The sequence below is a fragment of the Malania oleifera genome, chromosome 6 (assembly GCF_029873635.1).
Source record: "Malania oleifera isolate guangnan ecotype guangnan chromosome 6, ASM2987363v1, whole genome shotgun sequence".
Lineage (NCBI taxonomy): Eukaryota > Viridiplantae > Streptophyta > Magnoliopsida > Santalales > Ximeniaceae > Malania > Malania oleifera.
The window spans coordinates 54,812,237-54,827,029 of NC_080422.1; the positions used below are offsets into that span (position 1 = coordinate 54,812,237).

Sequence of the window (14,793 nt, forward strand, 5' to 3'; positions counted from 1 at the left end):
GGTTGACCCACTCCCACTCACATACCGGTTAGTACCAACATTATTTATTCCTCCTTATTCATTCTATAAGTACTACGAATACTAATTCGTAGTACTTACTAGTCGTTACATTCGGAAACTTACGTTTCATCTTGTATAAATAGAGGGACGACTTAAGGGTGCCTTCAGTTGCGCAACACACATTGCCCTAGTACATGTTCGAGTTGGACATGCACTGGGAGCATGCGGAATAGTCCGATTAAAGTGTAGCACATAATAGTCTTTTTCTACCATATACATATAGTTCACTTACATTTTACTTATGTTTAAGTGCAGTTCCTATGGAGGCCCTACACGATTGAGATTCTAGCTGACCTACCTCCTATTATGCAGTCGGGAGTGACCTGTGGGTGGCCTGAGTGCTACTCATATGCTTTTATATTATCGAGTGGTATCTCCCTGACCGAGTCATGTTGTAGTTTGGCTATCGACAGGGCATTCCCGACCGCTTCTTGATGTCGAGGGTAGATGTACTTAAGGATGACCTCCATGGCATGGATGGACGCAGTCGAGGGGTCACGGACTGAGAGACTACTCACGCTATATTCATGACTACGTGAGAGTATCAACGAGAGTACATCCTACCATGAGTGACGGAGGACAGTTCGATGCTTCTGGATGACCCATACTTTACCTAGTATAGGTTTATCACACGATGCTTCGTCGACAAGACTGCTGCTGTATATCTAAGCCTCGTAAGAAGACTTTAACCCACACTTCTCTTTGTTATGTGTATGTTATGATCTGCATGGGTTAACCAATTTTTTTCGTATCCTGCGGGTTGACATACTACATGAGGCAGATCAAATCTCGCCATATCCCGCAATCCACTGATTGATGAGTGTTGCATTGGACCTTGTCCATGAGGACAACCGATGGATTCCAGTTGCACGAGGAGGTCGACTAGCTCTAGTATGAGGAGGTTGAGCAACTTCAGTAGGAGGACAACATGCCTCCTCTAGTCATCCAATGAGTCCCATCTCCTCGCCACCAGTTGTACAAGCAGAGTATGTGTTCGGTCTGTCAGTACCGTATGCGCCTTCGTTAGCAGTTGATATTGCGGGATCATCTAGTAAACAGGCTGACACTCCATCTGACTTTGCTGCCACCCCATTAGTGTTATTTTTATTGGATGACATTTTCAGTGGGGAGGAGGTTGATGTACCCATTATGCCGTCTCGTTCTCGTTTAGAGACATCATATCAATTATCTCCGCATGCGCTTGACATGAATGATGATTATGTAGTACCTCTTGGCAGAGATGATCCATAGATAGGACAACGACGAGATAGGACACCTAATGCAGATGACCAGTAGGGAGAGGGCAGACGCAGACGACAACCACCATGACCCTGGAGACGACCTCGCTGCGGCATTGAGTAGTATAATATTATTTTCATTTCATTTGTATAACATTGATTATTTTCATTTCATTTGTATAGCATTGATTATTTTTATTTAATTTGTATAGTATCGTTGTACTATTTATGTATAATTGGGAATGTTTATTCATTTTCCCCAACATGTATATGTGAATTAAAGTTGTGCAATTATCAAATATCTATTACTTGTTTTATATTTTGTTTGTTAAACGAAATATAATAAGATTCAAGTAAACAATAATTTAGGCATAACACCGGTTGAAAATAAGGTAAAGAAGGAACGAATTTGATGGTTTGAATATTTGAGATGCAAACACAGTAACACTTGTGAGGAGGAGTGAGTGAGTGAGTCGCTGTTTTTAAAAAATGTTCTGGATCGAGTGAATTGATAAAAAATGATTCATCTAATGATTTAGACCTTTTGTTGTTTCTGGTGTTGACTTTATAATACGAATTGAATTTCAAACTTTTAGATTTTGAATTTAAATTTTGGTGAATTAAGTAAAATTTTATAAAAATACAAATTTAATACTTAAAATTTGTATTAGTCCAAACACAATTTTAATTTCAATTTGTTGTTTACATTAATACTTGGCCAATTATAGACATTTGTATGCATTTAAAAATCGAGAAAATTTTGTCATTTTGGGTAGACAGTGATTGGGGCCAATTATGATACAAAATTTAAAACATTTATTCTCTCTCTCTCTCTCTATATATATATATATATATATATATATATATATATATGAATATTTAATGAACAAATATGCATTTAAGAGGTTAATTAATAAGAAACAAACTCTCAAAAAAAATAATAATAACTCGGCTCTTTATTTTTTTTTATTGGGTATAAAAGAAATTCAGCTCTTTGATGACCAATAATAAAAAATATACATTTTTAATTATATATATATATATGTGCGTGTCAAGTCTCGTAGCATCAAACTACGATATTTGATTGACCAATGTTATTAGGTTTTTGATGCGTGGTAAATCTCGTAGTACCAAACTACGAGAATTGTTGACGAAACTGCAAAATTACTTAAGCATTAATTTGGGCACAAGCAAGTATTATTTAATATTTTATTTTAAAATAATAGTGAAACGGGAAAAAATGTCCAAAAATTCTCCCAAACAGAAAAATTAGCAGCCCTCACATCGCAATCCAGTTTGCTTTGCAAGTCGCTGCCGACAGCCGGCTGCTACACCTACAGAGATCCTTCATTCATTCCCGTCTAAGAGGGAGAAAGAGATATATATCTCTAGAGATGAAGGGCGGACTCATCTTCCACAGCAACTCTCATGTCCTTCCTACAGTTCCCTTGTTCAACTCCACTCGCATTTCCAACTCCAAGGCACTTCACAAACGTTGGCGGATATGTGCAGCGCTCGAAATCAGGGTGTGCGTGAACAGGACTTGCAGGAGGCAGGGCTCCATGGAAACCCTGGAAACTCTCTCCGGTATTGCCCCGCCCTCTGTCACCGTCAAGTCCTGCGGCTGTCTTGGTCGCTGCGGCGCTGGTCCCAATCTCGTCGCTCTGCCGGCCGGCGTCATCGTGGGCCATTGTGGCACTGCTGCTCAAGCTGCCGAAATTATGGTGGATTTATGCGACGGTGGCGGCGCTGGTGCCATGGATTCTTCTTCGAACAGTTTGGCTGCACTGGCGTTGAGGAAGAGGGCCGAGGATGAGTTGCACAAGGGTAATTTATCGGAAGCAGAGCTTTTGCTCTCGCAGGTGCTCTAGATTGATTCTTTTTTTTTTTTTTTCTATTTTCGATTAGTTTGTAGTTCAGTATGGCCAAAAACGACATGGATGCTACTAGGAGGGAGGAATTTTCTTATTTTAGTTTTAAGTTACCGCAATAAATTGTTTAGCAGAGTATGGATTTACGACTTCTGTTGAAGATCATAAATAGATATTTTAGGCATTGCTAATTGATTGGTTTCGTGGCTATGCTAGACTAACATTTGTTACCTTCACAATTACCACTTCGAGGTTAAATCAAGCCATTCCTGAAATTTGCACCCCCATGGGAGGATGTTGGGATCTGAAAGTCAATAACTTAACCTGAAAGTTTAAACTATCATGTCTTAGGTCTATCCATGAATATAAGCTACACACCTCCATTTAATTTTTCAATGTAGGACAACTCTCAGAAGTATATTTCCAACATATCATCTCCCTTTGAGAACCTGTTCAATTCTCCAACAATTGTTCAAGCATGTCTTATCACCGGGCTTTAGATCCATCTACTCGATGGACACAATCCTTATTGGCCATAGTCATCCATTTGTGAATTTTTTTTTTTTGATTTTTTTTTGGCCAAAGTTATGAACCATCAGTTCTAATATGATTAATATAAGCACCAATTTGACCAAAAAACTTAAGCTATTATGTATTGGGGCCATCCATGTTTGTAAGCGACCCATACTCCACTTAAATTCTAATGTGGGTAACTCTAACAAGTGTATTTTCAACAGAGGATAGTGGTGTACATTATGCCCAAGTAACTGTTTAACTTTTAAGAACCTACATGTCCAGAATTTAGAGAGCCTTGCCTTAGCTAGTGTGCATGTAAGTCTCATGTTTGGAAGTTCACAGATGCCAAGTAAGATTTTCATATATATGGCAGTCTAAGTGAGGCTTTACAAGCAATGTTGGAGGAAAAACTGAATACTTCAGCTCATGTAAAGAAACCATAGAGGTTAGAAACAAAAAGGGTTCAACAAGGCAAGTTTATGCTTTTTAAATATGTTTGAAAACACAACTTACGACACAATAGGCCAAAACACAAATTTACAACACAATTGGGCATTTTTTTTTTTGCAGTATTCTCTGACACTGGGATACTAATTTGAAAATGTAACTTTGTAAGAGTGCATATTGTAAACTCTATTTTTATATTAATATTTGCCGTCTTTAACTATAGTCCTGATATTGCTACTTGTTGTAATAATATAGCAGGGTATGTTTTTTTGATGAGAACTCTACATTTCTAAATTTTTGTAGCTTGACCACAAGTATAGCCTTAATGTGTGTGATAACTTCCCTTAATTATTTTTGGGCACTATTGAATTGAGAAGGAAGAAGGGAGATCTGGAAGGGCTCTGATGATGCCATGTTTTTGATGGGTGCAGGCTATAGATCGTAAACCACATGGAGGTATCCATTTTATATATAAGCACAGGTTTGCTCTGACATTGTGGGGTGTGTTATTATTTTTACTACTACTATTATTATTAAATTTCCAGTTAAAGTTGAGTGCCTGCCTCACTTGCATTCTGCAGTACTAATGTCTGCTGTCCATTTCAACCCAAAATCCTTTTTTAATTGTGTTTTATTTGAGCAACAGAACATGCCCCTGGATACAATTTTATTGGGGATTGATATGGAAAAAAGTTTTATGATATTTCTACTTTATTTTTTAGATGAAAGAAAAATGTTATTATTCAAGGAAGAAAGAGAGATGCTAGTTCTATTGTATTCAGGTCTTCTGTAAGGTTGGCGATGGGCAACTACTCTGGGGCTCTAGAAGATGCTAAAGAAGCTTTGGCACTGGCTCCTCAATATCCTGAGGTGAGCAGTATTATGTTTTTTGAATTCTGATGAGCAGAGTATCCCAACACTAGCCAAATGGCTCTGGGGCAAGAAACCCTTGGACCCTACAATTGACGGCCTTGGGTTTTGTTGATGTGAGTATTATGCTCTAAAATTTTTAATTACTTATGCGGGCATCATTCTGATATGGCTAGTTACTGTCATTCTAGTATATTATGCATGCACATGCATTGCATGTGCTCCACCTTTGATACAAGCGACTAGTAGAATTTGCAACTCCAAATGCACCTAAAGTTTTTATCTTGTTCATTATTGGAATAGACTAAACTAAATATTGAAACTTTTTTTTCCTCCTAAATGGACAGCATTTTGTTTATGAAAATATTGTAGTCTTAGGGAAAAAAATTGTAAGATTTAGTTACAACAACAAAACCAAGCCTTAGTCCCACTAAGTGGGGTTGGCTATATGAATCATTTTCCGCCAATTTATGCGATCATGAACCATTTCTTTTGATAGATTCAAGGATATTAAATTCTTACTCACTATCTCCTCCCAAGTTATTTTAGGTTTACCCCTACCTCTTCTACTGCCCCCCATAGTAATTAAGTCACTCTTCCTCACAGGTGCACTATAAGGCCTACGTGCAAGTGTCCATACCATTTGAGTCGCCCCTCCCTTATTTTATCTTCTATAGGAGCTACACCTAACGTACCACGAATATGTTCATTCCTTAATTTATCTTTCAATATTATACCACTCATCCATCTAAGCATTCTCATCTCGACAACTTTTACTTTTTGGATATTATATTTCTTCGTCGCCCAACATTCTAATCCATAGAGCATAGTTGGTCTTATAGCTGTCCTATAAAACTTCCCTTTCAATTTTAAGGGTATTCTATGATCACAGAGCACACTTGAAGCACTTCTTCATTTTACCCAACCTGCTTTAACTTTATGCATTACATCATCTTCAATTTCTCCAATAGATCCAAGTATCGAAATCTACAAGTGCTATTTATTTCTTCATCATCAAGTTTAATTTTGTCTCCAATATTCCTCCTATCATTACTAAATTACATTTCATATATTCTGTTTTATTTCTACTTATCCTAAAACCTCTAGATTCCAAAGTTTCTCTCCATAATTCTAACTCAGCCTCTACTCCGTCCCTCGTTTCGTCAATTAATACAATATCATTTGCAAACAACATACATCATGGAACCTCCTTTTGAATACTCTTAGTCAATTGGTCCATCATTAAAGCAAAAAGATAAGGACTCAAAACAGATCCTTGATGTACATCTATGGTAAGTGGAAATTCTCTAGTTTCTCCATCTATAGTCCTTACACTAGTCATTACTTCATCATACATATCCTTAATGACATCAGTATACCTACAATATACACCCTTTTTTTCTAAAACCTACCATAGAACTTCCCTAGGTATCCTATCATATGCTTTCTCAAGGTCAATAAATATCATATGCAAGTCTCTCTTCTTTTCTTTAAACTTTTCCATTAATCTTCTTAAAAGATAAATAGCTTCTGTGGTAGATCTCTCAGGTATAAAACCAAATTGATTTACTGAGATCTTCGTTTCTAACCTTAATCTTTGTTCAACTACTATTTTCCATAGTTTCATCATATGATTCATAAGTTTAATTCCGCGATAGTTATTACAATTTTGAATATCTCCTTTATTTTTGTATATAGGTATTAAGGTGCTTTTCCTCCATTCATCTGACATTTTCTTAGTTTTTACAATTGTATTAAATAAATTAGTTAACCATATAATTCCGTTATCACCCAAGCATTTCCAAACTTCAATTAGGATGTTCTCTGGTCCCATAGCTTTCCCATTTTTCATCTTTTTTAGTGCAAACTTAATTTCGTTAACTCTAATTTTGCAAATAAATCTTATATTTTTAGTCTTTTCCTCATTTGACAATTCTAAGCTTAAGCCTTTTATTTGGTTTTCATTAAACAACTTACTAAAGTAACTTCGCCATCTTTCTTTAATATCTTCGTCCTTAACCAAGACAATATCATCCTCACTTTTTATACATTTTACATTTCCTAAGTCCTTGCTCTTCCTTTTTCTAACTTTAGTAAGTTTAAATATATCTCTTTTCCCTTCTTTTGTGCCTAATCTATCATACAAACTATTAAATGATCTATATTTAGCTTCACTAACGGCCCTTTTTGCATCTTTTCTTGCCTCCTTATATTTTCAAAGTTATTTCTGTTTCTACATTTTTGTCACGTTTTATACCAAATTCTTTTTGTCTTTATGATTTTTTGTACATCTTTATGTTACCACCAACTTTCTTTGCTATTCGAGAATCTTTCCCTTGATTCACCTAAAATCTCTTTTGTTATCTTTTTAATAGAGCTAGCTAATCTATTCCAAAGAGTATTTGTATCCATCCCATCCTCTAAGGTCCAATCCCCATTTATGCTCATTTTATCCTTAAATTTTATTATATTTTCTCCTTTTAGGTTCCACCATCTAGTTCTCCTGCACTGGTTTATTTTGTCATTTTTCTTCCATTTTTTAATACATATATCTAACACTAAGACTCTATGTTGTGTGGTTAGGCTTTCATCTGGAATAACTTTACAATCCTTGCATGATAAACAATCTACCCTCCTAGTTAAAAAAAAATCTATTTGACTTCTATTTTGTCCACTTTTAAAGGTTATTAAGTGTCCTTCTCTCTTCTTAAAGCAAGTATTCATTATACTATCTCCCCAGACTCATTTTTGTTTCCATATCCATATCCTCTATGTATCCTCATAATTTTTATTATCTCTTCTTACGTGTCCATTCGGATCTCCTCTTATAAATATTTTCTCAGTCCCTGGTATGCCTTGTATAATACTATCCATATCTTCCCAAAATTGTCTCTTAAGATTTTCTGGTAAGCCAACTTGAGGAGCATAAGCACTAATGATATTTATTATCTCTTGTCCTAATATCATCTTGATTTTTATAATTCTATCTCTTACTCTAGTTACATCCACAACGCTATCTTTTAAGTTTTTGTCTATAAAATTGCCTACTCCATTCTTATGTTTTTCTTTTCCAGTGTACCAAAGTTTAAATCCTGATTTATCGATTTCTCTAGCTTTCTCCCCCACCTACTTAGTTTCTTGAAGGCAAATTATATTAGTTCTTCTTCTAATCATTGTATCCACAATTTCCATGCTTTTACCCGTAAGTGTCCCTATATTCCCAGTTGCTAATCTAATTCCAGTTTCCTGAACTAACATCTTTACCTGCCCACGTCCAGAATGATGCAGGAACCCTCGCATATTTGACACAGTACCTGGGCGCCGACACGGCGCATCGCTTCGGGGCGACGACCTAGCCCACTCTTGCCCACTTTTTGCTACACCCAGGTGGTTCAAGGGCAACGCGTCGCTCGTAGGGTATGCCCCAACAATTATTTGGTAAGGATTCATGTCATAGTAATCTGACAAATTTTATGCTGGCTGTCAATTACCTAACGCAACCCTCCTCCTTAACTTGGGCTTGGGACCGGCTGTGTGTGAAAAAATTAGGACATTAAGTGCATCACAGGCGGAGTTTGTAAGATTTAGTTAATTTTTTCAATTTTTTTTGGAAAAAAATGAATGTATTGATACCATTTTCAGCAACCTTGCTGTGGTATAATATGTGCCAAATCCAAATTTATGCAAAAGAATTGTAGTTTGAAACAAAAAATTTGTTAAATAAATAAAATTTTGATTGGATGCGAGTTTAGTAAACGGAGGTTGACATAGATCTTTTTTTTTTTTTTTCCTTTTTGATGAGTAGTCAAAGTAGAGAAAGTGTCAAAGCAAGTCAACCCTTATACAATGACAAAATAAATGAACAAAAATTGGTGCCAACAATTGGCCCAAGAAAAAGAGGGAAGAAAAAACTAACAAGCACAAATGTCTGAAAAAGCCATGAAAAAAAGATGAAGCAAAAAGATGGTTAGAAATGCAACTAAAAAGCAACACAATAAAACTCTTCGAAGCACCCTGCAAATATTTTTGACTTTCTGGCTTCATCTGATTTCTCCAAGCAAGTACACCATGTGAGACCAATAGGAGTGGTTCTTTAAGTGATACTCCATCTCTTACTTGCAGCCCTTCGCCCCTATACCCTAATGGGGTATTGGGAATTTGGGATCAGGTTTTCTTTCAGCATTCTTGGTAATCTGCTGTGGGCATGTAGGATGCCCATGTTTGGAAACCCATGGTAATGCTTCATGGTAGGCATCTTGGATTTCCTTTGGATTGCAATTTTATGGGACAAAATTATCCCAACCGTCATTGCTTTGGGATGAAATTGCCCCATCTTGTTCAAAAATTATAACAATAATCATTATCATTATTGTTGTCATTGTAAAAAGTATTATTAGAAATCACTATTATTACTATTATTGGTTTCCTATAGTCTAATTGTTATTGTTTAATAGTATGGAAGGTTTAGAGGATATCTTTGTATTTTAGGAGAATGGAATGGATAAAGAGCAACAATGTGAAGATGGGATTTTCTGCACTCCTATAAATGAGTTTAATGAGAAGGACTTAGAAGCTCAACAATTATTGGATCAGTTGGGTTTGTAGCTATTTGATCTTGGAGCCTGGAGGTAACGAAGTTTGTTTTGCATGGGGGGTAAAAGGAAGTCAAAGAAGGGTAAGTGTGAATTAGAAAATTTGAAGTGGCTTGTGAATTATGACAAAGGGTTTGAAGACGGGTTTTCTTATTTAAGTTCTTAGGGTTTTTTCTTTATTTTTATTTTTATTTTTATTTTTGCTTTCCTTCTTGAGGATTTCTTGTCCTTTTTAGTTTGTAGTCTCTTTTTCCTCTTTTAATGTATCTTCTTATATTATCTAAAAAAAGTTATTATTTTATAGTAATTCTAATAATAATAATTACTCTCTTGGCCCAAAAAGAAAAAGAACCTGCCACGCCTTGGCAATGGTGATCTGTGATTTCTGTCACTGTCAGCCTCCCAAAACAACATCAAGTTTCTCACAGCCACATCTACTCTTGCTGTTGCTGGCGTCCCATTCATCGAACTTCAAGTGTTCATATTTGCTAAGGGAAAGAATTTCAGTTTCTCACGACGCACTTTAAGAGGATCATTCTTGATCCGATACAAGCTGAAATCATGGATCAAATTCTTGGAAGTTCTTTGGTAGCAATGGAGAGATTTATTGCATGCAACCTTTGAGATATTTTATCAAATTCTCTCAAAAACCCACAATTAATCGAATTCCTCTTTCATCTACTTTGACTCAAATTCCTCTTCTTTTTCTTTCTTTTACTTCTACTTCTAAAGGTTTCTTTTCTTTTTCTCTTCTTTTTTCTTTCTTTTCTTTCATTCATTCTTTTCTCCTGAAGACCCAAACAAATTCTAGGATTCTTGTTTCTTCAACCCTAAAAAATCATGAAGAAGCAATAAAGATTTTATGGGTTCATAAATGTTGTTTCTTCAATATTCTTGGATTTTGAATCTTGAATTTAAATTGAAGAATTCTTGCAATCCCTTGTTGCTTAAATATTCTTCAATTGTTTTCGTTAGCAACATCAAATTTCCTGCGGCAAAGGGTGCATACTGTAGTATTTTTCAAGTTGTTGTCATTTCCTTTTTTAGTTTTAGTCACCGGTGAGATCTCCTCTCTTGTTTATTCTTTTTCTTATTACTATTATTAAAAAAATTTCTGATAGTTGGTTTGTAGTGGAGATTTTGTGTTTATGATTTGTAGGCTTAGTATATGCATATTTGTGTTTTTCATTTGCAAGTTTTGGAATATACAAAATTTTTTAAAAAGTACTATTGCATGGTTTTTTTTGTTTTTTTTTAATTGTAGTCTAGCTTGATTCACACTCAAAATTGTATGCTTTAATTTTTTTTAATGCATTTGTATTAAATTTTGTGTGTGTGGTTTCTATTAGTTGTAGGTGTGATATAGAAAATTGTCTATGTTAAAAAAAGAAAAAAACGCAAATGTGTACTTCGCCTAAAAAGGGCAGCTTGGTGCACAAAGCTCCCGTGTATGCAGGGTCCAGGGAAGGGGTGACCACAATGGGTCTATAGTACGCAGGCTGACCTAAACATGTACTTCACTTGTGTAACACAAATTCTTTGTGCATACAGCTGGTCTTAAGCCCAGATAAAGGAGCAAGGGTTGTGTTAGGTAGCTGACAACCAATGTAAAACTTTGTTAGATCTTATTATTATCAATTCTTGCCAAATTCACCTAGGTCAAGGGAATAGATCGGGTCAATATAAAAGGGAGAGGATAAATAAGTTAGCGCAAGAAACTAAGATTAGACTAGCAACTTGGAATATAGGAATTTTTACGGGAAAAAAGTATGGAAATAGTAGAAATAATGTTTAGGAGGAAAATTAACTTAATCTGCCTTCAAGAGACAAAATGGGCAGGAGAGAAAGTTAGAGAAATTGAAAAATCAGGATTTAAACTTTGGTACATTGGTTTAGAGAAACATAAAAACGGGTTGGGTATTATTATAGACAAAGATCTAAAAGATAACATAACAGATGTTAAAATAATAGGGGATAGAATCATTAAAATCAGGATAGCTTTCGGCTTGGAGATAGTGAACGTCATTAGTGCGTATGCTCTCCAAATAGGATTAGTAGAAAATCTTAGAAGACAATTTTGGGAAGATATGAATAGTATTTTACAAGGGATACCTATGTCTGAAAAGACATTCATAGGGGCTGATTTGAATGGTCACATTGGAAACGATAATATAGGATATGAAAGGGTGCATGGAGACCATGGATATGTAGATAAAAATGAGGCCGGTGATACAATCTTAGAATTTGCCATGTCTTACGATTTGGTTATATTGAATATTTGCTTTATAAAAAGAGAATAACACTTAATAACCTTCAAGTTGTATAGTAATAGCCAAACAAATTTCTTTTCAACTAAGAACAAGGATCGCCTATCTTGTAAGGATTGTAAAATTATTCCTGGTGAAAGTTTGACTACACAACATAGAGTCTTAGTATTTGGTATATATATGTTAAAAAATGGATGAGAAGGAGCAGCATAAATCAACGCAAGAGATCTATATGGTGGAAACAGTAAAATTTAAAGATAAAATGAACAAAGAGTGTGATTGGACAGTAGGGGATAAGGTTGATGCAAATACTATTTGGAATAAAATAGAAAATTCTATTGTAGCAAAAGAGTTTTTAGGTGAGTCCAAAGGAAGATACTCGGGTAGTAAAGAAAGCTGGTGGTGGGATCAAGAAGTCCAAAAAGTTGTTAAGACAAAAAGAAATTGGTATAAAATATAGCAAAATTGTAGAACTACAGAAAATCTTGAAAAAATAAAGAAGTAAGAAGAAATGCAAAAAACACTATTAGTGAAGCTAACATAGAGCTTATGATACTTTATATATAAACTAGATACAAAAGGAGAAAAAAAACATTTATAAACTTGCTAGAACTAGAGAAAGAAAATTTAAAGATTTAGGTGACGTAAAATGTATAAAATACGGGAATGATAATGTCTTAATTAGAGAAGAAGACATAAAAGAGAGGTGGTGGAGATACTTTGATAAGTTGTTTAATGAAAACCAAAGTGAAAGATTGAACTTGGAAGTGACAAATGGCGAGAAGACTAAAAATAAAAGATTTATTTGCAAAATTAGAGTCCTTGAAGTCGAGATAACATTAAAAAAGATGAAGTGGGATATATGTAGGACCAAAATCAAGAAATGCCAGAAGAATGGAGGAAAAGGACATTAGTACCCGTGTACAAAAACAAAGGCGATATTCAAAACTGTAATAACTATCGTGGAATTAAGATTATGAGTTATACAATGAAATTATGGGAAAGAGTAATTGAACATAGAATAAGATTAGAAATAAAGATTTCAGAAAATGAATTTAGTTTTATTCCTAGGAGATCAACAGTAGAAACTATTTATCTTTGAAGAAGTTTAATGGAAAAGTTTAGGGAAAAGAAGAGGGACTTGCATATGGTTTTTATTGACCTAGAGAAAGCTTATTATAGAGTACCTAAGGAAGTTCTTTGGTGGATATTAGAAAAGACGAGAGTTTGCAGTAGATATACAGAGGTCATTAAGGATATGTATGATAGAGTAGTGACTAGCATTAGGATTGTTGACTTTTTGGTCAGATCCCTGTTTTGATTATGACAAACCACAGTATCTCATCTGTGTGTTTTGAGTTTTGAACAGGTTTATGTTTTAGTTAGCACAGATGATGATTCAATTTGGAAGCCATAAAGAGCACCTAAACGAGCATACCCCGACATATTCCATGGAATTGCAAAAGAGCAGTGCATGAAGAATGATTTTTGTTTTAAGTTGTATTTTTATTTATCAAGGGTTTGTAATTATTATCAAAGGTTTGTAATAATTAATGCATGACATGCATGGTAGGACTGTAAGCTCAGTTTTGACCGTAGACAGACCGTAGGTTAATAAGAAGACCATAGATAGACCCTAGGTCCTTGCACGTAACTTTTGCTCAAAAACAAGACCTAAATCTTTAGTTTGAAAGGGCTTCGGGCGACCGAACCATGTTCGTTGAAAACGCCTTGATCGACCGAATGGTTGAACAGTCAAAAGGTTGACTTGGGTCGGGCGACTGAACCAAATTGAACCGAGTGTCCTCGGTCGACCGAACATATAATACTGACTTTTCCACCTTCCTCGGGTGCCCGAACTTCACGTTCAAATTAACCTTGAGTGACCGAATCTTCAAGTTTGGTAGACCGAACTTAGGACCAGGCTACCGAACCTCGAGCAGTTTGGAAATTGCCTTAGACTCAGCCATCCGAACGTTTCACCAGGCACCCAAATTTCAAAAATGCCTTTTCTTTATGTGTCTGTTTGGGTGACTGAACCTATGGCTCGGGTGACCGAAACTCTTGGGTCGACCAATTTTTACCGCGGATAAGTAAGGGTAAATCAGGGTTATTTTTGTTAAACATGTTTTAAACAATTTTAAATATTACCCTTACGTCCCCAACGGTTATTTTTTTGGGTATGTCTATAAATATGATCTTATTTGCAAAATTAAGATAGGATTAGGGAGTTTGATTAAGAAAATATCCTCTGAATTTTTGAGAGCTTCTTCTTCATACTCAAAGCTAAGTACTCATTCTCTGATAATTCTTTTGCAAAACCTATTTGAGTGAGAGTATTTTAAATCATCCTACACTGCTTCAACTCTCATTGTTGTGTTGATTATTGATTTTCTAAAAAGAGATGAGCCAAAAATTTTCCCCATAGATTTAGTTCATAAATTTATTGTGTGGGGAAAATCTTGCTAGCTTGTGAGTCTTTGCGTTTTGATTGCAAGACTCTTAAGCTTGTCTTGTGTTGTGAAGCAAATATTTTTGACAAGCTTGGTTTATAAAATGTCTCTTGTGCTTAAAGTTTTTGAAAATCATTTTGAGATATTTGATTTTTCTCTTGAAAATCTTTGAAACTTGATTTTTGATTGATATATTGATACATTGTTTCAAAGATATTGTTGTAGCACACTCTCACACTTTGATTACATATTCTCAATATCTTGAGAGTAGATTTACACATTTTCACTGAGCTTATAGATCTATCATTTGGAAGTGCATTAATTATTGCATGTGCGTATTGGTACAAATTTGCTTGTGTTTAGAAGCATTAGAATTGTACACCAAAATTTGATACTCATTGTTGTATTCCAGGTGTGGCTTGAGGGGGCGTTGATTTAGCCCGTAAGGATTAGTAGAATCTTCTCCGCCCTGTAAGGAG

At 35.2% G+C, this 14,793-nt stretch overlaps 1 protein-coding gene across 7 annotated transcripts in view; it reads left to right on the forward strand.

The window, feature by feature from the left end:
* The first annotated feature begins 2,546 nt into the window (after positions 1-2,546).
* LOC131157128 (uncharacterized) overlaps positions 2,547-14,793 on the forward strand; it is a 32,888-nt gene continuing 20,641 nt past the window's right edge. The window contains exons 1-4 of one of the 7 annotated variants that reach the window (XR_009137231.1): positions 2,579-3,160; positions 4,564-4,613; positions 4,915-5,002; positions 8,281-8,440. Coding sequence is in view for 6 of the 7 variants with exons in the window: in XM_058111032.1 (XP_057967015.1) it covers positions 2,693-3,160; positions 4,564-4,613; positions 4,915-5,002 (606 nt within the window). In the remaining variant the exon portion in view is untranslated. Of the gene's footprint in view, positions 3,161-4,563; positions 4,614-4,914; positions 5,003-8,280; positions 8,441-14,793 lie in introns of all 7 variants that reach the window. The other 6 variants (XM_058111032.1, XM_058111030.1, XM_058111031.1 and 3 more) reach the window with 6 other exon arrangements.